Source organism: Rhinolophus sinicus, chromosome 14, assembly GCF_057876585.1.
Source record: "Rhinolophus sinicus isolate RSI-liver-muscle chromosome 14, RSI-T2T, whole genome shotgun sequence".
In the NCBI taxonomy this organism is placed as follows: Eukaryota; Metazoa; Chordata; class Mammalia; order Chiroptera; family Rhinolophidae; genus Rhinolophus; species Rhinolophus sinicus.
In genome coordinates this window covers 123,440,956-123,463,954 of record NC_142514.1, presented here as the reverse complement: position 1 = coordinate 123,463,954, position 22,999 = coordinate 123,440,956, and the positions used below count along the sequence as shown (strand labels likewise).

The window sequence follows — 22,999 nt, the reverse complement described above, 5'->3', positions numbered from 1 at the left end:
CAAAGATTTTCTTTTATTTTTTTCTAAAAGATTTACAGTTTTACATTTAAGTCTGTAATCCATTTTGAGATAATATTTGTATAAGGTATCAGGTTTAAGTCAAAGTTCTTTTTTTTTCCCCAGTTGCTGTAGTACCATTTGTTTAAAAGGCTATCTCTCCTTCACTGAATTGGTTTTGAACCTTTGTCAAAAATCAGTTGGGTGTGTTTATGTGATTCTATCTATGGGATTTCCATTCTATTCCATTGATCCATATGTCTCTGACTGACAATGCCACACCATCTAGATTACTATATCATACACTGTATAGCAGCTATACATTAAACTATACATCAGGCAGAGTGATTCCTCCCATGTTAGTGTTCTTTCTCAAAATTGCTTTGGTTATACTCAGGACTTTCACTTTCCATATACATTTTATAAAATGCTTGTCTATGTCTACAAAAACCTTGCTGGGATTTTGATATAAATCCTGTTAAACATGTAGTTTAATTTGAGAGACATGACATCTTTACGATGGAGTCTTCCAGTCCTTAAACATGAAAAATTTCTGCCATTATTCAAGTCTTCTTTAGTTTCTTTCATCAGCATGTTGTGATTTTCATCATGAAAGTTCTGTACATATTTTGTTAGATTTATAGCTAAGTATTTTATTTTCTTTGGAACAATTGAAAATGGTATGACATTATTAAATTTCATTTTTCATGTGTACATTTAGTACATAGAAATGCAATTTCTTTCTTTTCTTTATTCCCCAGCTTTCTGGAGCTGTGATTGACAAATAAGCACTGTATATATTTACGGTGTACAACATGCTGTTTTGATATACATATACATTGTGAAATGGTTACCATAATCAAGCTAATTAACATATCCATCGGCTCACCATGTGTGTTTCGCATGTGATTGTGTGTGTTGAGAACATTTGCGAGAGCTTACTCAAGATCTTACTCTCTTAGCAAATTTCAAGTGTACAATGCATTATTATTAACTATAGTCACATGCTATACATTAGGTCTCCAGAATTCATTCATCTTATAACTAAAAATTTGTACCTTTTAATCAATCTCCCCAAAATGCAATTAATTTTTGTGTGTTGATGTTAAATTCTGCAATTGTGCTGAACGCATTTATTAGCTGCAGTTTTTCTTTTTTTAGATTTGTCAGAATTGTCTATATAATCATGTCATCTGAAAATGGAGATAATTTTAATTTTCCCTTTCCATCTTATGACTTTTATTTCTTTTTCTTGCCATATTGTGCTGGCTAGAACTTTCAGTACTATGTTGAGTAAGAGTGGTGAGAGCAGACATCTTTGCCTTATTCCCAGTCTTAGAGAATAAGTATTCAGGCTTTTTTTCACCATTAAGTAAGATAAGTGTAGATTTTTCACACATGATCTTGATCAAGTTGAGTAAATTTCTGTCTATACTTTATTTGCTGAAAATTTATATCATGAATGCATGTTGGGTCTTTTAAAATGTTTTTTCTGTATCCATTGATATGATCACATAATTTTTCATCTCTAGCTTATTGCTAAGGTGGATTACATTTGAGTGATTTTTAAATATCAAACAAACTTTGCATATCTGGACTAAATTCCACTTGGTCATGATATATTATTTTTAATAAAGTACTGCTGGATTCAATTTACTAATATTTTATTGAGAATTTTTACATCTCAGTTCGTAAGAGTTAATGATTTATAGTTCTCCCTTTTTTGTACTGTCTTTGTCTGATTTTGGGAGCAGGGTAATACTAGCCTCATAAAATGAGTTACAAAGTGATTCCTTGTCTTCTTTTTGGGGGAAAAGATTGTGTAAAATTCATATTAATTCTTCTTTAAATACTTGGTAAAATTCTCCGGTGAAATCACTTGGACCTAGAGATTTCTTTTTCAGGAGCTTTTTATTAGGTTGGTGCAAAGGTAATTGTGGTTTTTGCAATTATTTTTAACTTTTTAAACCACAATTACTTTTTCACCAACCTAATAATTATAAATTCAAACCCTTTAATGATTGTAAAACTATTCAGATTATCTCTTTCATCTTGGCTGAGTTTTCATTGTTTATGGTTTCAAGGCATTATTTCTTTGAAGTTAAATTTAACAGTAGAATGTTGTTCATAGATTTTCTTATTATCCTTTTAATGTCTACAGTATCTGTAACAATATCTCCAGTTTCATTCTTGATGTTAGTAATCAGTGTCTTCTTTCTTTTTATCTTTATCAATCTAGCTAGAGGTTTATTGATATCATTGAGTTTTTTTCCTATGACAACCAGCTCTTTGTTTCACTGATTTTCTCTATCATGTTCCTTTTTTCAGTTTCATTTATTTCTGCTGTTATGTTTTTTATTTCCTTCCTATCTGGTGAGTTGTTTTATTTCTGCTATTGTGTATTTAAACTTTATATTTTGCATCTGGTTCTTTTATATAACTTCTATTTTTGATGAGATTTTATATTTTTTCATTTGTTTCAAGAGAATTTGTAATTGTTTAAGTATTTTTAGAATGGCTGCTTTAAAATCCTTGTCAGATAATTCCAACATCTCATTCACCTCAGTGCTGGAATTGGTTAACTGTCTTTTCTCATGCAAGTTGTGTTTTTCCTGGTTCTTGGAATGATGAGTGCTTTCTAATTGTACTTTGGACATTTGGGATATCGTTAGGAGACTCCTGACCATACTTAAATATTTTATTTTTGTAGGCAGTCACAGTATTTAGATTTAGAGTGTCAGTCCTGGCCTACTTTTGTGAGCTATAGTTCCAGTGACAGTTTGTTTTCAGAGTTCTTGCAATACTAATATGGGGTTCCTGGTGCTATTTGGGTTCCTTCTTTGTTACTACAAGTGCTTCCTGGGATGCTTGGTGGGTATGGGGCAGGTAATGGATCCTCACCCAGGCTCTGCTGATACTATCCCTAAGGATGAATTGGCTCATCTGTTGTCTCAGGGACCCTTCTGATGATGGTGCAAATGGGGACCACTGCTATTCTATTCTGTATGGAGTGGGGATCCAGCTGATGTTGACATTGAGGAAGGTAAGTCTTGCCAACAGGTGTGGGGGCAGGGAATGAGTTAGGCTGCTCTACTGTTGTTCCTGCTGCAGGGAGATGGGTCTCTTGGTCCTATCACTGCCCTGCTTGGGGACCAGGGGATGTATCTACCCACTAGGTCTCTGCTGGGCTCACCTTTTCTCTGCCCTTTGTCCAAACAGAGAAAGCTGTTCTTGCTTGCTTTTTAAACATTCTATGCCTGTTGGTGGTGTCGGATTGTAGGCTTCTGTGGTTCCTAGTATGGGATATATGGAAGATAAAAAGAAAACCTAGGTATCTCAAGTCCTGAGGTCCCTAACCAGTCAGCCTTCGTCTCTCTACCTTTTAGGGGCCTTTTAGGATTTTCTATCAAGTTATTTCCAGGGTATTTAGTTAAATTTAGAGGATATGAACAGGGAGAAATGTGTCTATAATATCTTATCCAACAATAAACTTCTATAATTAAAAAATGGGAATATCCACACAACTTCTGGGGGGGGGGGGCAGGGGAGAGAAGAAATGTGGGAAAGGAAGTCTAGCCATAGTAGATATTCAAGCATGTTCCAACGTACAATAATTAAAATACTGGTGCAACACTAGAGAGATCAATGGAAAAGCATAAACACTCAAGAAATAGACACAACAAACATGGCAATGTAGCATTTCAACCTTGTGGCATTGGGAGAAGACTGCCATTTGGAGAGGAAAATAGAGCTGGATCCCTATCTCTAAATAAAATCCAGATTAATGAAAACATATATTAATATTCAACAATAAAAATAATTTTAAGTGAGTAAATTATTTAATAATCTTGAAGTAGGAAAGACCTTCCTAAGTATGGTACCAAACCCAGAAACTGTACAGAAAAAGACTATATAATAATTACATGAAATATTAAAACTATATGATAAAAACAGTATAAATGAAATCAAAACACAAATGACAAATGGAAAAAGTCATTACATTATCTATGTAACATAGCAAAATATATTTTGCTTAAAATTAAAATAATACACTCAATAAGAAAAAAAAATTAGTAAAAATAGGCCACGTACATGAACAGACTGTTCAGAAGGGAAAAAAAAAATAACCAATAAACATAAGAAAGAAAAATAAACTCACAATTTAAGAAGAATAAATTAAAAATGAGAGATCTTTCTTTTTATTATTGAAAACATTACAAACTTAATAAACATGCATTATAAAAATTGTATATATAAAGTACATGATGTTAAATGAATTTTTCCTTCATTTGAAATCATAGTCCTAAGCTTGAAATCTCCACTGTTTCTCTAGAAGTATCTCTATTAAAAGTCTGAGATTTCTTCAAGCCCTTTCTCTATATGATTAAAAGCGTGTGTGTGTATGTATGTGTGTGTGTGTGTGTGTCTGTGTGTCTACTTCTTTCTTTTACACCAATTGTATCCTAAAGAATGTATGAATTTTACATTAGAGAATATGCCAAATTGCCATTTAAAAGCTGTATCAATTTTTATTCTTCTACCAAAGAGTGAGACTACCTATTTCTTGAAAGAATCACTACTTCTTGATGTTAAGCAATCTTTTAAAACAATTTGGCAATATGATAAGTAAAAAAAAGTCAGCATTGTTTTTTTTTGTTTTGTTTTTTGTGTTTTTTTTTTTTTTTTGTGTGTGTGTGTGTGTGTGTGTGTGTGTGTGTGTTTAATCAAAGTTTATTGGGGTGACAATTGTTAGTAAATTTACATAGATTTCAGGTGTGCAATTCTGTAATACATTATCTATATCTCACATTGTATGTTCACCACCCAGAGTCAGTTCTCTTTCCATCACCATATATTAGACTCCATTTACCCTCTTCTAGAGCCCCCCCCTTACCCTCTGGTAACCACTAGATTATTGTCTATGTCTACGAGTTTTTGTTTCTTCATTTGTTTGTCTTGTTCTTTTGTTGTTTTCAGTTTTATATACCACATATCAGTGAAATCATTTGGTTCTCTACTTTTTCTGCCTGACTTATTTTGCTTAGCATTATAATCTCAAGATCCATCCATGTTGTCACAAATGGTCCTGTTTCATCTTTTCTTACCGCCGAATAGTATTCCATTGTGTACATATGTCACAAATTCTTTATCCATTCATCTATCGAAGAACATTTTGGTTGTTTCCATGTCTTGGCCACCGTAAACAAAGCTGCAATGAACATTGGAGCACACATGTCTTTATCTCTAAATGTTTTCAGATTTTTGGGTAGATACCCAGGAGAGGGATTGCTGGGTCATATGGTAATTCTATTCATAATTTTTTGAGGAACCTCCACACTGCCTTCCATAGCAGCTGCACCAATCTGCATTCCCACCAACAGTGTATGAGGGTTCCCTTTTTTCCACAGCCTCTCCAACACTTGTTACTATTTGTCTTGTTGATAATAGCCATTCTAAGTGGGATGAGGTGACATCTCATTGTGGTTTTTATTTGCATTTCTCTGATGATTAGTGATGTTGAGCATTTCTTCATTTGTATATTTGCCATTTGTATGTCCTCTTTGCAGAAATGTCTCTTCAGGTCCTCTGCCCATTTTTCAATTGGGTTGTTTGTTTTTTGTTGTTGAGTTGTATGAGTTCCTTGTATATTTTGGATATTAGCCCCTTATTGGAGACATTCTTTGCAAAAATCTCCCATTCAGTTGGTTGCCTCTTTATTTTGTCGATGGTTTCTTTCGCTGTGCAGAAGCTTTTAAGTTTGATATAGTCCCATTCATTTATTTTAGCTTTTACTTCCATTGCCTTTGGAGTCAAATTCATAAAATGCTCTTTGAACCCAAGGTCCATAAGTTTAGTACCTATGTTTTCTTCTATGCAGTTTGTTGTTTCAGGTCTTATGCTTAGGTCTTTGATCCATTTTGAATTAATTTTGGTACATGGTGACAGATAGCAGTCCAGTTTCATTCTTTTGCACATGGCTTTCCAATTCTCCCATCATCATTTATTGAAGAGGCTGTCTTTTCTCCATTGTATGTGTTTTGCTTCTTTGTCAAAAATTATCTGTCCATATTTATGTGGGTTTATTTTTGGGTTCTCAATTCTATTCCATTGGTCTATGTGTCTGTTTTTCTGCCAATACCATGCTGTTTTGATTATTGTAGCCCTGTAGTACAAGCTAAAGTCAGGGAGTGTGATACATCCAGCATGTTCTTTTTTCTTAGGATTGCTTTGGTTATTTGGGGTCTTTTGTTGTTCCGTACAAATCTGATAATTTTTTGTTCTATTTCTTTAAAAAATGCCATTGGGACTTTGATGGGATTGCATTGAATCTGTATATTGCTTTGGGTAATATGGCCATTTTAACTATATTGATTCTTCCAATCCATGAGCACGGTATGTCTTTCCATTTCTTTGTGTCTTCTTCAATTTCTTTTAAAAATGTCTTATAGTTTCAGCATATAGATCTTTCACATCCTCGGTTAAGTTTATTCCTAGGTATTTTATTCTTTTTGTTACAATTGCAAAAGGAATTGGTTTTTTTAAATTTCTTTTTCTGAGATTTCATTGTCAGTATGTAGGAATGCAATGGACTTTTGTACATTGATTTTGTAGCCAGCTACTTTACTGTATTCGTTGATTGTTTCTAATAGCTTTTTGGTGGAGTCTTTAGGGTTTTCTATGTATAGCATCATGTCATCTGCAAAGAGTGACAATTTAACTTCTTCATTCCCATTTGGATGCCTTTTATTTCTTTCTCTTGCCTGATTGCTCTGGCGAGGACTTCCAACACTATGTTGAAAAGCAGAGGTGATAGGGGACAGCCTTGTTGTGCTCCTGGACATAGAACAAAGGGCTTCAGTTTTTCACCATTAATTATGAGATTAGCTGAGGGTTTGTCACATATGGTCTTTATTATGTTAAGGTATTTTCCTTCTATGCCTATTTTACTAAGTGTTTTAATCATAAATGGATGTTGTCAAACGCTTTTTATTGATTGATTGATTGATTTTTTAAATTTATTGGGGTGACAATTGTTAGTAAAATTACATAGACTTCAGGTGTACAATTCTGTATTACATCATCTATAAATCCCATTGTGTGTTCACCACCCAGAGTCAGTTCTCCTTCCATCACCATATATTTGATCCCCCTTACCCTCATCTCCCACCCCCCACCCCACTTACCCTCTGGTAACCACTAAACTATTGTCTGTGTGTATGAGTTTTTGTTTCTCATTTTTTTGTCTTGTTCTTTTGTCAAATGCTTTTTCTGCATCAATTGATATAATCATATGATTTTTGTATCACATTGATGGATTATATATACTGTGAAATAGGAAATCACTTTTAAAAAATAGCCAATTACCCAATACTATTTATGAATAGTCTATCCTTTAGTCCCAGTGACTTGAAATGCCAGTTTTTTCATATACTAAATGAATTTCATCGATTAGTTTTTGAACATTTGATTCTAATCAAGCAAATAATTTATTACAGCAACAAGATCACACTGTTTTAGTTACTTTGGTTTTATCATTTACTGTATTACCTGGGAAAGTAAGTACTCTCTCAAAACCTGCCACTATTTTTCTTTATCAAAAATTTCTAGGCTAATAACCAAGATACATTAGTAAGAGAAAAAGCCAACTACAGAAAAAAGAAAACATATGTGTGTGTTTGTGTATGTATGCGTGTGTGTTTTTGTGTATATTAATATACACATATAAATATATATGTGCATACACATGTATTTGTATATATAAATATATGTGCATATACAAATATATGTATATGCATAGTTGCATGTATATATATACATATATATATATATATATGTTTTTTTTTTTTTTTTTTGCATAGGCATAGACAATTTTGGAAGGGCATACAAGGAACTATAATAGTTACCTCTAGGGAGTGGGGCTGTTGGGGATTCTATGAGTAAGACTTACTTTTTACTTTAAATCTTTCCCTACTTTTTATATATTCTTTAAAAACAAATATGCATTTCTTTTTATCATTAAAAATAGTACATGATTTTCTCTGCCAGAAACCCAAAGCTGTACAAGGTCATCTCCTGTGTATCTGTGTTTCTCAATTGTGGCTGCACATTAGAATTACTTGAGATTTTAAGAAATTCAGATAGATGTCCAGGGACCTGCCTTCAGAGATTCTGATTTCATATGTCTGGGAGAGGGCATTGGCATCAACATATTTTAAATGTAATCCCAAGTGGCTGTAATGTGCAGTCATGGTTAAGAAGCACTGCTATAGATGACATAAGGCTTAAAAGAGTCCCCAGAAGGCCACTGTGATGAGGTCTTTTCAGAATAATTACTTGGGAATGCAATCCAAAATAATCCATCACTTCTCTGTCAGGCTAAGTGTTGGCATGAGACTGAGTGCAAACAAGTCCAGAGCAGAGTGGTGGAAAGAGCTTTGCTCACATGTGTGTGACAGCTTCTATCTCTGTGGTAGGCCTTATTGTTGAAAGGCATAGGCTCACTTCAGAACATACGGGATTCTTGTAAACTAGTCATGACCTAAGAGATACAAGAATCTCATGGAAAACCAAAACAGGCAAAGCAGCTGTGTCTCAGAAGCCCAGAATGTGGTTGGTACTGGAAGGTTCCAACAGAACTCCAGGAACCAACGTTATTTGGAGACCTTCCCATAGGAGGCTTTCAAAATTTTTTTCATCTGGAGAATTGCTTTGTTAAAATGAAATGGCAGGGCCGGCCCGGTGGCTCAGGCAGTTAGAGCTCCGTGCTCCTAACTCCGAAGGCTGCCGGTTCGATTCCCACATGGGCCAGTGGGCTCCCAACCACAAGGCTGCCAGTTCAATTCCTCGAGTCCAGCAAGGGATGGTGGGCTCTGCCCCCTGCAACTAAGATTGAACACGGCTCCCGGATGGCTCAGTTGGTTGGAATATGTCCTCTCAACCACAAGGTTGCCGGTTCGACTCCCGAAAGGGATGGTGGGCTGTGCCCCCTGCAACTAGAAAACGGCAACTGGACCTGGAGCTGAGCTGCACCCTCCACAACTAAGATTGAAAGGACAACAACTTGACTTGGAGAAAAGTCCTGAAAGTGCACACTGTTCCCCAATAAAGTCCTGTTCCCCTTCCCCAATAAAATCTAAAAAAAAAAAAAAAAAGAAGAAATGGCTTTTGGAAGGCTGAGCTGGAAAACAGATTGAAGAGGAACCTAAAGACACCTGCAGATTGACCGGAAGGAAACCCAATATTTTTGTTGCTCTCTCTGCTTCTTTTGTGTCTTCTTCTGATGTTTCTGTTCATCAGCTGACTAATTCTGCCTCTATATTCCTGACAGGATCTGATTGGTCCAGCTGATCTGTCCCTGGATGGGTGGGATTCTCCACACAGGGTGACTACATAAAGGTATCAAATGATTCATAGAATCATATACCCACCCTTGGGCAGCTGGGCCAGAGAGACAGTGGGGAGCAGTAAGTGCATAAAGCTGCCTTGGGATTGCATGAGGAAGGTGTGGGCAAGGCATTTCCCATACAATGGGGTGGAAAGAACATCCACCATGATTAACCTGTCCGGCCAACCACTAAGTCAGCCCTGAATGAATTGGAGGATGGTTTGTAACGGGTTGTGAAACTGCTCAAATTCAAGCAAAGATGCTAAGGGAAAATCTGTCAGGAATATATACGTGGCTCTTGCACTCTGAACATCTCCAAAGATTTTCCCTGGCTCTATGAATTTGGGCTTTTAAAAAATATTAACAGTCAGTCAAGGAGTTCAAGTGAATGGGATTCATTTTCCTTTGAGATGTGATCTGTGCCAGATGTGACTATTAAGCACTTGAGGTACGGCTCGTACAAATTGACGTGTGCTGTGAGTGAAAATACACACCGGAGTTTGAAGCCTTGATGTAAAAAAAGAAATCTAACATTCTCATTACTAATTTTTATATTGATTACATGTTGAAATACTATTTTAGATATAGTGGAGTAAATAAAATATATTATTAAAATTAATTCCCCCGCATTACTTTTCTTAAAGGTGACTATTAGAAAATTTGAAATTATTTATGTGGCTCACATTATTTTTCTAATGGACAGCTGGGTTAGATGGTGACTCTGATATTTTCCCCTGCACAGGTGTGGCTGTAAGTATCTGTGTGTGACCTGTGGAGCCCACATCAGTATCCTATTCTTGGTTCATTATCATAGCTGTGGCAGTTTATCTTATTCTGGCTCTTCTCTTTGCCTCAGAGGCTGCAGCCCAATTCCTTTTCTCAAGTAGAACGACTTAATTCTCTCTTGTGGTTTTCCAGCATTCCACACCCAGGAGGCATTGTTTATGGCTCTGCCGCAACAAGTCCTTACAGAACTTTTCTTTGACTCTCTGACTCTGCTACTCTTTCCTGCCTAGTTTTATTTTTCCCTTCCATTCTAGGACTGACACACTGCAAATGTTTCACATGTGCAGTCTTACCCACTTTTCACACATCCTTTTCCAGGGAAGTGTGTTCTAGCCAGCAGCCTTCCTTTGGGGGACGAATGACTGCTTCCTAACACCTCATCAGAGTTCATCCTGTTTCCCCATGGAATGAAGTTTGCGGATGGGACTAAGGCACTTCCAGAAGTGTATCTGCTTCAAGAGTTAATAATGATGATAATAAAAACAACTGCTATTGCCATGTATTGAATTTTATTACTGGCCAGGATCTGTACTAGGTACATGACTGGTGTTTTCATTTAATCCTTACAGCAAGTCCACAAAAGCGTGTGCTTTGATCCCCTATTACAGATGGGAAAAATTAGGCTCAGCATTACATACATTGCTCACAGATCACTGCTAGGAAATTGTGGACCTGGGATTTAAATCTCAATCTGTCCCCAAAGTCCTTGCTCTTACCCACTCTGTTTATACTGTCTCCCATATGTTATGTCACCTCCCACACTGGTCAACTCCAAGTTGGAATTCAGTGCTACATGGCAAGGGATATCTATAAGCAAACTTGCTGAATGATGACAATGCTATGCATTGTCCACTGTTTTGGTGATGCTCCAGTTGACATTTGGTAGTAACAAAACTCTATTAAAGATGGAATGATGGTCTTTATGAGCCCTATTTTACACACTAGGAAAATCTGAGCTTCAGGGAGATGAAGCGATTTGTCCAGGGTCACTAAATGAAGAAACTATTCCAAGCCAGGTGAGAACACAGTTTTTTTGAAATATTTATTTTCCTTTTTATTTGCTCATCCATGTGTACTTGGGTGTTGTGTTGCTGGGTGGCAGAATATAGTGACAAATGTTTTGTTATGATTGCTGATTTAACCCTGAGTTATGTGAAGAGTTTGCTGGTGCAGAGTCATTTGAGTTTTTCAGCTATAGGTATGTCAGTCTCATTCATTCCACAAGCATTGCTTAATCCCAAGTCTGGCTAGGCACTGTGTGGAAGGAAAGGGTGGATAAAATATGACTTTGTCAGGAGGAGACTACCTTCTAATGGACACAACAATCGTCTTGTAAAGAGAGTATTACCTTCCAATGGAAAAGCAGTGTCTTAAATTTCTGAGAAGCACAAAGGGAGCAAGAAATGATTCTGTCAGGGAAAGTTGCGTGTTGGACTTCTGAGCTTTGTCTCGATGGACTGACTTACAGATTAAAAGCCTGAGTCACTGAGAGTTCTGCGAAGGACCGAAGGACCTCATAATTTTATAACTTCATTATGTTTCCTAAAAATGTGCTTGTTGCCACACTTTCTTAGAGTAGTAGCATGAATTACTTATTGGTATACTTAAAATAGTATCACCAATGAGTTCCACAGTAGCCAATTTGAAATAATGGTTTTCAAGTTCCTGAAATTTTCCAATGTTACAAAGCTGCTAGGAATTCTTTGAAAAAATAAGAAGCCCAGAATAATCATGTCAACTTTCTGAACATCAGCCATTTCAGTCAGAGGAAGACTCTGCCTCTAGCATTGCATGTCCTTCTGTTTATGTGACGAGGCATCTTCTTTTATGGTGGATACTTAGAGCATTCTACTCTTCTCTTTCAATCAAATTTAATAGTTTGATGTTTTAAGTGCTATGGAATTTTATCACTTGAATATTAAGAGCCCAGATGTATATTGTGATGTGTTAGGTGTTTGGACTATTTGGAGCTGGAAGGAAATGAACTTTCCAAGTTTAGAAATTGAAACTCATCAGAGCCAAACCCTTGGGGCAGCCCAAGAGGAGACTGTCTTCTCTTCTTCTGTGGTCCACAAGGTCACTGATAATTGGGTTTTTCTGATGACTGGTATTATCAGGCAAGACCTAGTGCAGTGGACTGAATGTTCGTGTTCCCTCAAAATTCATATGTTGAATTCTTAACCCCAATACAATGGTGTTATGAAGTGGGGCCTTTGGCAGGTAATTATGTCATGGGGAGGGGTGCTCATGAATGAGATTAGTATGCTAGTCAAAGGGACCCCAGAGCGCTTTCTAGCTCTCCTTCCATGTAATGATGCAATGAGAAGCCAGCAATCTCAACCCAGAGTTCTGGCCAGCATCTGACCATGCTGGCACCCTAATCTTGGACTTTCCAGCCTCAAGAACTGTGAAAATAAGTTTCTGTTGTTTATAAGCCACCCAGTCTGTGGTGCCTCCCAAATGGACAAAGACACCTAGAGCCTACATAACGTCGATCCTAGCCAGAAATTCCCAGTTGAGAAGGAAGATCCCTTCATGTTACCTCTTCCCTCTTGCGCTTCAGTTTAGTTGTTTGGTTTGTTTTCTGGGTGTGACAAGATCGATTTACACTCTTGTAACCAAGATGGAATGTTCTTTTTGATTCCTTACTCACTGCAGAAGAAGGTCCTTATGTGCAAGTCTGGGAGAGTATCAGAAGTGGGGTAGAATCTTGATATTCCTGGAATAATATCTCTCTTTCAAGTAGCCTTTGAAGAACCGAACAAGGGGCAGGAGGCCCTGGAACAGTTTAGCAGCACTGAGGGTTGTTGGTGAACATCAATAATTTGTTGAGAATTTTAAATGAATTGCTTGACAGAAGTGTTCACAAATGTAATGGGCTGTCTGGGGAGAAAGTGAGCTCTTTCTCGCTGGTAGTATTTAAGTATAGGCTGTGTAGGCATATGCTGGGGAGTCATGTATGAATCAAGGGTTGGACTAAAGGACCTAAGATCCCTTCCAACTTCCAGATTCTATTATTTGCATATCCTTGGATTCCCTTGTGCATGCGTCGATTCTTGCACTTAATGCATTGTTCTGTCATGATATATCCAGATATGTGTCTCCCCCACAAGGTTGAAAACTCCTTCAAGGAAAGGCAATAATTATCCTTTTCTATACCCAGCAATTAGTACAGTGACTAGTGCATATGAGACAGCAGGTAACTATGTATCAAATGAATGAATGAATTCATTTTGTATATCTATGTCTCCCTATAGTTATATATATCTTGCTTTATAGTAGAAGTTTTCAGTGAATGGACTTGCTTGCTGTGAGAATATTCATATTCCTTAGAACTCATCGTTGCTTGAATACCTGAATGATGGCATATGCCATCTGATTCCTCAAACATGGCACTTCTAGTTCATTCCTTCCTTCTCTATAGTTGGAGTTATATCATGGCAGTTAAGGCAGAATCAAATTATGGCCAGGGTTCTTCTGAATTTAGATTCCTAGATCAAGGCCCCACTGCCAGAAATGAGCCTGGAGGTGCTGGTGTGTGACTCGGCTGCATTAGGTGGGCAGGTGTCTCCTGCGTAGCTTCATTCCAAGCTGGGAGAGGGATGCAGGTGTATGAGGACGGGGGTTCTAGTCGCATGCTGGGCAGAGGAACAGATATACAAACTGAAGTGGGAGTGTAAGTGGGAGAATCTCAGCAAGTTAGACTGGATGAGAAGGTCAGAATGGGGCCAGGAAGCAGAGGCAGATTGGGTGTGGCTTGTAGGTGGAGAAATTTCCAAAGAAGCAGAGAGGATGGGTGAGGTTGCAACAGAGAATACTTCCCAAAGGGACGGGCTAACCTGAAATATGCTTGTGCTAAACACCATCATTTACTCCTGTGTGCGTTTCTTCGACAAATGTATACGGAGTGCTTACCTTGTGACAGGCACTGTATGAATGCTAGGGATACAAATAAGTAGGATCTCTGCTCTTGAGAATATAAATTATGAACTAAACTCTAGAGACATATTAACACATAATCGCAGTACAGTGTGATACATGCTGTAATGGAGTAAGCACACGGAAATCTGCAGGGAGCATGTAGCCAAATCTAAGATGAGATGTGAAAGGAGAAGTTGTAGTTAGCACTGTGAGGCAGGAAGAACAATCTTGCTGGTGCTCAAGGCACGGCTGAATATACAAAAGACCAAACAGAGGCGCTTATTCAGGGATTGCAAATACTTTGCTATTGTTGGACCTTATATGCCTTGTTAAATGGTCCAGACTTTCTCCAGGGATTGATGAAGCACTGGAGTATTTTCATCAAGGAGTGACGTGATCAGATTTGCACTTTAAAAATATTAGTACTACAAGAAAACGTGGAGCATGGTTTGGAAGAAAGAGAGACCAAAGCCCCACTAAAGTCACTGCAGTATCTCAGTGAGAGAGGATAGTGGCTGAACTAAGACTGAGGCAAATCTCTCACTCACTTCTCAAGGATACTATAGGATTCATTGAATGATTTTGAATGACCTATCTATTGTAAATAAATGTTGCTCTTTAAGGATGGAGTGTAATTGTTAATGTTATTTCATAATTGATGAAGACACAAGATGTTAAATATTTAATTAAATGATGATACCAATGTTATCATGTCCCAAGATTGGATTTCGATTCCAGAAATGCTTTTACTTTTGCACCAAGAGCATGTTTTGTTCTAATGAAGCTCTGCCTCTAGCCTCAATCAGCCACCTCTCACATACTGAGGCTGATGTCTCAGTTTGCTAATAGATAAATATTGCAGATTTTTCAGCTCACTGATGTGGGTGGAGGGGTTGCCTTTGTGTGTAAAAGCATATTATTATAGGCTGCAAGTCGTGAAAGACCGAACAGGCCTTTGACAACATCTAGTCCCAATTCCTTCATCTAAAATTGAGGAAATTAAGCCCAGAGAGAGTAAAGTGGTTTGCCTGAAGTGACCTGGATAGTGCCAGAGTCAGCGCTCAAATCTGGATTTCTTGATAAATCCAGTGTTTTCACTTTGGCATTGTGCTATGTCCATTCTGATGTAGGGTTCTTCTAAAACTTTGGGGTACTTGGATTGAACACAAATCCCCGGTGAGCCAGTATGTGATAGAGTGCAGTACAATCTTTTTACCTCCTGGTATTTTACTAGAGATTTTTGATTGTTTGTTACAACTCCCAAGAGTACGAGACTTCTCTAGGCAGACAGCCAAAAAGTCAGTTTGCCATGTCTGCAGTCGGGCAGGCTGTGCAGGAGCCTGCGAGGCAACTTTGAACAGCATTCTGGAGACCAAATCCAGCCAGGTGCTCTGATTACAACAAATGATAATGGCTGCCCATCCTAATTAGGCAGACAGGATTTCTGCCATGTAGATGTTCCACTTGCTGTGTTTGCAGATTAGGTCCATCAGTCATGTTCAATTATTCAGCCACATTTAAGAACCTGCTACACGCAGAGCGTTAGGAAGACCTGCTTGTAATATGGGCAGAAGTTTAACCATGAGTTGTAATCTTCCCAGATACAGTTTATAGATAGACATTCTCCAGGCTGGACTTGGGGATAGCCAGTGAGTTGACCTTTTTAGGAGAGCCAAAGGCCCTTGGGACACATGACCTTTTATCACAGTTTTCAAGAGGAAATGAAAATTAGTTTCCATGGTCCTTATTGGCCCTGGAAGTTTCGTTTAAAATAATATTTATTATATACTTTTTTCAGACTATAAAAGGAATGTATGTGTATTGTGGAAAATGCAGGAAATTACAAAGAAAATTAAAAGCACTCATATTTCCAATACAATGGTAGCTACTTCAAACTTTTTAATTCAACGTTTTTCCAGTCTCTTTTTCGGGCATGTATAGTGTATATACCTATTTATTTTTAAGAAATTGAGATCCCACTGTATCCTACCCTGAAATTCTAGGAGTCTACAAAACATGCAGAACTAAACACAGTAAGTTCTTTGCTCAAAGCCTAGCATGTGATAGTTCCCCATAAACATTTGTTAATTGACGGAGAGGGAAACCATGGTTCCTGTACTTGAGCAGCCTCATTGGAAGATCTCTCACACACAGGCCATGCCTGAATCTTGACAACAATATTTGCATACTAAAGAAATATAATAAACTAGAAACTGACTACTTTCCTTCAAGGTAGCCTCCCCTTCCCAGGAGAGCATCAATAGTAATTCATCTCTATTGTTTGTGCTCGTATTTATTTTAGGAGGTTCCATTTGATCTGAGAGCTGCACATACAAGAGACTTGCTGGAAGCATGGACCTCAGTGAAAAATGGCCTTTGGAAGAAGGAGCCTGGTTGTCTCATGCTGGAATTCATCATTATGCCAACACCAGAGTGGGTATGGCTGCTTTTGATGTCCCTGATACACGTGGTACTCTTCAATCCCTGCACTCATTGTGTCAACCCAGCTGTACTCAGTAGATGCCCAGTGCCGTCTGTCATTTCAAAAGCAGGCGGTTAGAGAGGCGAGGGCATGGACGTTGGAATAAGGCAGACCTGGGGTCAGATCCTGAGTATCCTATTTTCAAGTTATGTGGCCTTGAGAAAATCTATTGTGTCTTCAGCTCTAAAGGAGAGTAAGAATGCCTACTTCGTAGGGTTGTGATAAGGACCATGAGTAATGTAAGCTGTCATTTACTTAGCCCTTACTCTAGCCAGGGGGGAGGTTAGTCACATATCTTTGAGTACCTAACCTGTGTTAAGTACTGTGTTTCTGTTTATCTGGTCCCCTCCCCTCCCCTCTCCTTTCCTCTCCTCTCCTTTCCTCTCCACAGCCCTGCGAGGATTAAAGTTGAGGATAATGCAATCAATATAAACAGAGTAGGTCAGCTCACCTTCCCTTCTTTTTCTTTGTCCTAGCATCTGATTAATGCAACTCAGCATTAAATAGTGGGGATATTGTGACTGTCCTAGAGTGGAGCATAAATGTAAAAACTATAATCCTGACACAGACAGAGCTGTGGTCCTCTGTCAATTCTATGAGTCTAACCCTTCTCCATCCCCCAAAACTAATGGAGATCTCCTTTAGTGGTAGGAGCCACTCTATGGATGGGGAGATCAAAGGCCACTGAGGTTGACATAGTCACATGGTGTTTTTGCTAAGGATATGTCACCTATTGTTGTTTATTCATTCACTCAATAAATACTGAGTATCTACTATGTGCCAAGCATGGGGAATACCAGAGAGTGAGCAATGTAGACATGGAGATCGCCAGACTACTCTCTCTGCTGTGCCCCATCTCTAAAATGGGCTAAGTTATACAGCAATGAACATTTCCTGAGCTTCTGCACTGCACCAGGGTACAGCTTCCAACCAAGACTACTGCACACAATAGGAGATTCCCCAAAAGGAAGGTCGATACTCTGAGAGTGGGAGCTTGGATGCAGTCTAGCCACAACTCAACAGCTGTACATACCTGTGCCCTGTCACACTGCCACCCTAGCCACTTTCTTAGAGGTTCCTAAGCCAGTATCTCCTCATAGCCCATGGAATAAAGTTGAACCTCCTCAGCTCAACACACAGACCTCCCTGATGTGACCTCTACCTGCCTCTCTGGACTCCTCTGTTGCTCATCACTGAAAATAAGCCCCCTCCTAACATAGGGAGTTTGCTAGATCAACCTACCTGTGGATCCTTGAGTAGATCAAGCTCCCACACACCTGTGAGACTTTGCAGAGACATTTGTTACTATTTGCCTTCTACTTGGTCAGCTCCTATTCCTCTCTGAAGCTTCAGCTTAAGTCATCTATTTTGGGATCTCTTCCTGCTGCTGCCACCTACACACACCTATCCTGGTCTGAATGCGAGGTCCCTTCTCAGTGCTGCCACAGAACTTGCAGGTTCCCATGTCCCAGCACTTAGCACACTGTCCTGTGATTCTCTATGTCCTCGATGGCCTGTGAGAGTCTTGGGACAGATGTCTGGTTTTAGTCACTGTTGCATCCCTTACACAAATAGCCTGGCAAATACTTGATGTATATTTAATGGCTGGGTGACTCGATGAATGAATGAGTGGATGAATGAATGAATGAATCAGGGGAAGGACCACATCTTCTGCATCGCTCTGATTTCACTGAGTACATTTTTGGGCTGTGGCAACCCCAGTGGTCACACGACTGCTTTTGGCACCATAACCTAGGCGATAGAATCATCCATCATAGAATTCTAGAACTGAAAGAAGCCTTAGTGATCAGTGTGACAAAGGGGTGGCTAGAAACTGCTTATTGTGACCAGTTCCAAGCACTACCACATCCCTTCATGAGTTCACTGTCATGTCTCCACAATCTTTGGGGGCATGGCTGGCTAGTAGGAAGGGGACACAGACCTGTGTCTAGATCTGCCTAATGGGAGGACACTGCTCTTGGGTAAGTGATGAGCTCGTGGGGCTGATAGAGGAGCTTAGGTCTGGTAGGCAACAGATACCATGATATCTGGCCCCAGTTGAGACAATCAGTCTGTGATGATTGAGGTGTCAAAGAAAGAGTGGGTAGTGTTGCCATATGTGGGTGAAACACTAACACAAGGAGTCAATATGGCTGAAATTTGAAAATCCTGTGGGCAGCTGGTATTAGGATGGTTCTCAGAGGTCTGGGCCGGGGTTCAGGGAAAGGGCTCCAGTCCTAAGAGGATGTGGCAGTGTGCCCAAATGGGAACCTGGTGAAATCTTGAGTGAAATGAAGAAACCAGCCCTCAGAAATGAAGTAGAAGCCCTGCTGTGCCAGACCTAAGTCAGAATTGGATGAATTACAAAAAAATATTTGTAACCATTTATTAGGTAGATACATTATACTAGACATTATGCTAAGCCTTTTTTGTATAGATATAGATTGTCTCAATTCATTCTTATAACAAGCTTAATCTCATTTTGCGAAGAAATTGAGCCTGAAGAGGCTGAAAAACTTGTGCAAGGTCATTCAACTGGTAAATGGCCGAGTGGAAATTTGAACCTAGGTCTGCCTAACCCCAAGCTACCGTAGGCTGTTGCCCCTCAATTCATCCTCCAAAACTCCCTAGTCTGCCTTATCAGTTTAAGGCTCTGGTGGTCCAGTTACAGATTCTAATTGCTGGTTATTTCATTGTCATAGTAGAAAACAGAACTAGATCTGAGCAGGGTTGGAAAATAAACAGTGCTGTCGCAATGTGTGGATTATCATCCAAGACCCTCCTACGGCTTTAGCTAATGCCAAAGCCATGACCCACCTGCTTTCCTTCACACCCCACACCCGTGTCCCACCTCCCCCATCACTGGCTGGTACCAGCTGTACCATCTCTGAGGCCCAATGTGGGCTGATGGGGTTGACATTTCTAGTGAAGTCCCAGGGAAAGTCCTGGAAGTGTCCAGACCCCGGGGTTTTGTTCTTGGCTTCATGGAGTCCTCCGAGAACTGTGATATCTGCCAGGGAGGCTCAGTCATCCTGGTGAGTCACAGGCCTTGAGGCAGGGCCAGATCCCTGCAACATCTGCCTTTGTGTTGTCCTCAGAGCATCTCAGGCTGCTGTGAGTGTGGGACAGCCTCCAGGAAGCTGCCTGGGGAGAACCCAGGAGATCTGGGGGTGATATGGAGTTTCTGGAGGAAAGTCCCTCTGCCACTCCTGCTTCCTACACTCCCAAAAATACCCTCAAGGGCCTGGGCCAGTGGTTTTGCAAACGTATTTTTAAGGTCTGGAAAACATTTTTCAAGTAAAATTGTAGGCAGTGCCTGACACACAAAACTGGCCCGCGTTGGGCCAGAGCCCCATTTCTGATTGTCACTTTGGAAGCTGATGTGGCTGCTCCTTCGATTCACCAGCTGCCGCATCGTATGGGTGGGTATTGGTGCTGAAAGGGAGGCCTCCGCAGCCCTTCTCAGTGAATCCACAAAACACTTCTTTCTGTTACGGATGTGCTCACTCAGCTGTTTGGGAATCCTGCTGTCATCCACTCTTCCCAGGGGACTGAACCTGCTTAAGCTCCTCATTAGGGGAGAGGAGGGAAGTCTGGGAAACAACCTGGCGGTCGGGCCAGGTGCGTCTAGAAAGTCAGCGGTGCTGTTCGGAGTAAGGGTATAAAAACAGGAAGGAACAGATTTCCTTTCTGGTGACTCTCAAGGTCAGGGGGAGTTTTAAAACATCAGGAAGGAAGGAAGGACCTTTTTCTGAGAGCAGTCTGTGTGCCAAGCACTGCCATGGACATTATTTCATTTTATTCAAATCTTCATCGAAATCTTGTCAAGCAGTTATTATTATCTGCATTTTGCAGATGAGGAAACTGAGTCTTGGAATGGCAAAAGAACTAAGCCAAGCTCATTCAGCACAGGCCAGCAGAGCTCATGTTCAAACTCAGATTTTCATACCCCTCAGAGCAAACTCAGAGCTATGCTCTGTCCATTTCAATCTCTGTCAGTTTAAAAAAAAAAAAAAGCAACATTTTGGCATCCACCTTCCTGTGAAGCTTGAGTCTTTTTGTCTAGTTCTTTTGCATAAGGTATAGTGAAAAGGACTGATACAATGGAATCTGTTATCCATGATCTCCTATTGGCATTTTGTTTTAAACACGTTTCATTTTACAGAGGAGACCGCAGTCCGGGCAGGTTTGGAAACATATCAAAGATTAGTGGCAGAACTCAGGCTGGAACGCAGGCGTCTGCTTCTCCTTCCAGCATCTATATGCACTATGCTGACTGTTAAGGCCTTAGCTTCTCGGAAAAACCATTTTACTATGAAAGAAGAGAGGCCCCTATGCAGCCAAGAAGACTATTTGCAGTCCCCCAAAGAAGCGATTCCCTTTCAGGCCTCTGTCCAGGAAACTGGGGTGGAAAATTTGAGATCAGGGTAGTCTCTGCAACTCAGCAGAAACTCACATTTCATCCTATGGATTTCTTTTTTTAATAGTTCAGTCATAGATTTCAATTGCAGCTAATGTTTTTGCACTTAATCCTAACACAGGGTATTTTGTCTGATTTCACCCAGCAGATCCAGCCAAGTGTGAGTTGGAAGTGTATGATTTTCCTCTGCAGGGCCCTTTTTCTGTGTGTATTTTTGGAAACGGTTCTTTATTCTGACTCATATCCACATACACCTTCCAGTAGCTTCCTGGCTCAGCCAGAGTTTATTTCCTTTGATATGATGTTGAGTGAAGAGTCTTTTAAATCTTCATCTCTAGTCCATAGATGGGAACAGGAATTCTAGGGGGCTGGATGGATCCAATTTGTTTATAAAACACCTCGCTATTGTTAATAGCATGTACTGCATTGGCATTTGAATTTTTCAGAGAACACAGTCAGCATTTTTACCCAAATTAATCCTTGGCTTCCTGTCAAACTTAATATCATATCATCTCTTGGCCTGTATTGTTTCTGCTAAAGAAAATTATTTTTTTTTAGGTGATATGGTTAACTTTTCTTCCTATAGAGCCCATTTCTTTCCTCTGGAAGTTGTAAAAAAACTTAAAGCAGTTATCTGTGGCTTGATTTTTTTATTTAAGGGAAATCAAGCCGCTATGTTGTTTTGTTTCTCCCTTTCAACAAGGATTGTGAAAATGTAGGGTTGTGCTAAAATAAAAGAATATTAAACCCTAAGAGGAGCAGAAATGTTCTTTTGGCCAATTTAGCCCTGGAACTAATGTGACCAATTAAGTACAATTTCCTTTTTGATAAAACCATATGGGTGGACATGCATTTGTCCTTGATGTCCTCTGCTGGCTTGTCCTAAGAGGAGGCAGATAAGAGAAAAGGTAATAGAAAAGAGCCATGCTGTGCTCAGGCAGCCATGGCCCCACTCCTTCCTCCTATATCAGCCCTTCCTATGCTCCCCAGGGAGAGGAGGGGAGGAGGGGCAAGCACTGCTTCTCCACTTGCTCTGCTATTAACTAGCAGAGGGCCTCCCGTAGACAGGAGGCTACCTGCAGCGAAGATGAACCAAGAGCAATGCCAGGAAGGAGAGGAAGGCAGAGGGAAGGCTCAGGCCACTTCTTTCTGTTTTTCATGTTTGAAATTGGTGACCTCCCAGGGGTTGGGGTTAGGAAGATTGTACACAGATCCTAGTGGCCTCTGGCTACCATTCTAACTTGTTATTATGGTGTTTGTGTAGCTCTTTTTTATAAAGGGAATTGATAACATAACTTCGTTGAAAAAACAAAATGAAAAACTTCTCCCTATGTGGCTTTGAGCCCCTCTCCCATTCCTTGGAGGAAGAAGCCAAGAAAAGGACTCATCTCCTTCTCTTTTCTACTGACTAAGGAGCTGTGTATCCCCTGGGGACTCTGGAGTCCATAAAGGCTGGCTGGGGCCCAAAGCAGGGGCCCTCTGTGTGGCCTTTCTTCCAAGCAGAGCCTGCAGCCTTTGCAGTAGAGGCCGGCTAGGGGCTGAAGGCATGCCTGGACTCCTGCACTGGCCCACAGCAGTCCCTTCACATTAAGCAGAATATCAGTGATGGGGCTTGTACTAAGAATGCCTCTTCCAGCCTCCCCAGAAAGTATTTGGAGTGTGTTCTCAGTTCTAGAAATGGAGCAGAATGCCTTTGATCCTAGAGTTATACCCAATATTGCTATGTGACCGTACTTCAATTACCGAGGAACGGAGGTCCTGATTGAGTTTTCCAGATAACTGAAGCATAACCCTTGAAATGCCTAAATTTTGTTCCAAATTTTACCATTTTCTAATAGCTGATAAGACTTTTTCCCCCTATGGCTTTTTGTACATTTTTGCCCTACTGAACAGAAAATAGTCACATCCCAGCTTATGACTAAAGTTGGACCAACTTTTCATTTAGTAATGTATTGCCTTTAATTTGGAATCTGTAATAGGATGTCCAACTTGTTTAACCAATTCATAA

At 39.7% G+C, this 22,999-nt stretch overlaps 1 protein-coding gene across 3 annotated transcripts in view; it reads left to right on the top strand.

The window, feature by feature from the left end:
• Window positions 1–22,999, top strand: part of AMOTL1 (angiomotin like 1) — a 154,938-nt gene that overhangs the window by 6,069 nt on the left and 125,870 nt on the right. For 2 of the 3 annotated variants that reach the window (XM_019737546.3, XM_074335585.2), the window contains exon 2: window positions 16,392–16,526. In XM_019737546.3, the coding sequence (XP_019593105.2) occupies window positions 16,442–16,526 (85 nt within the window). In that variant the 5' untranslated portion in view covers window positions 16,392–16,441. Of the gene's footprint in view, window positions 1–2,952; window positions 3,041–16,391; window positions 16,527–22,999 lie in introns of all 3 variants that reach the window. The other variant, XM_088791502.1, reaches the window with a different exon arrangement.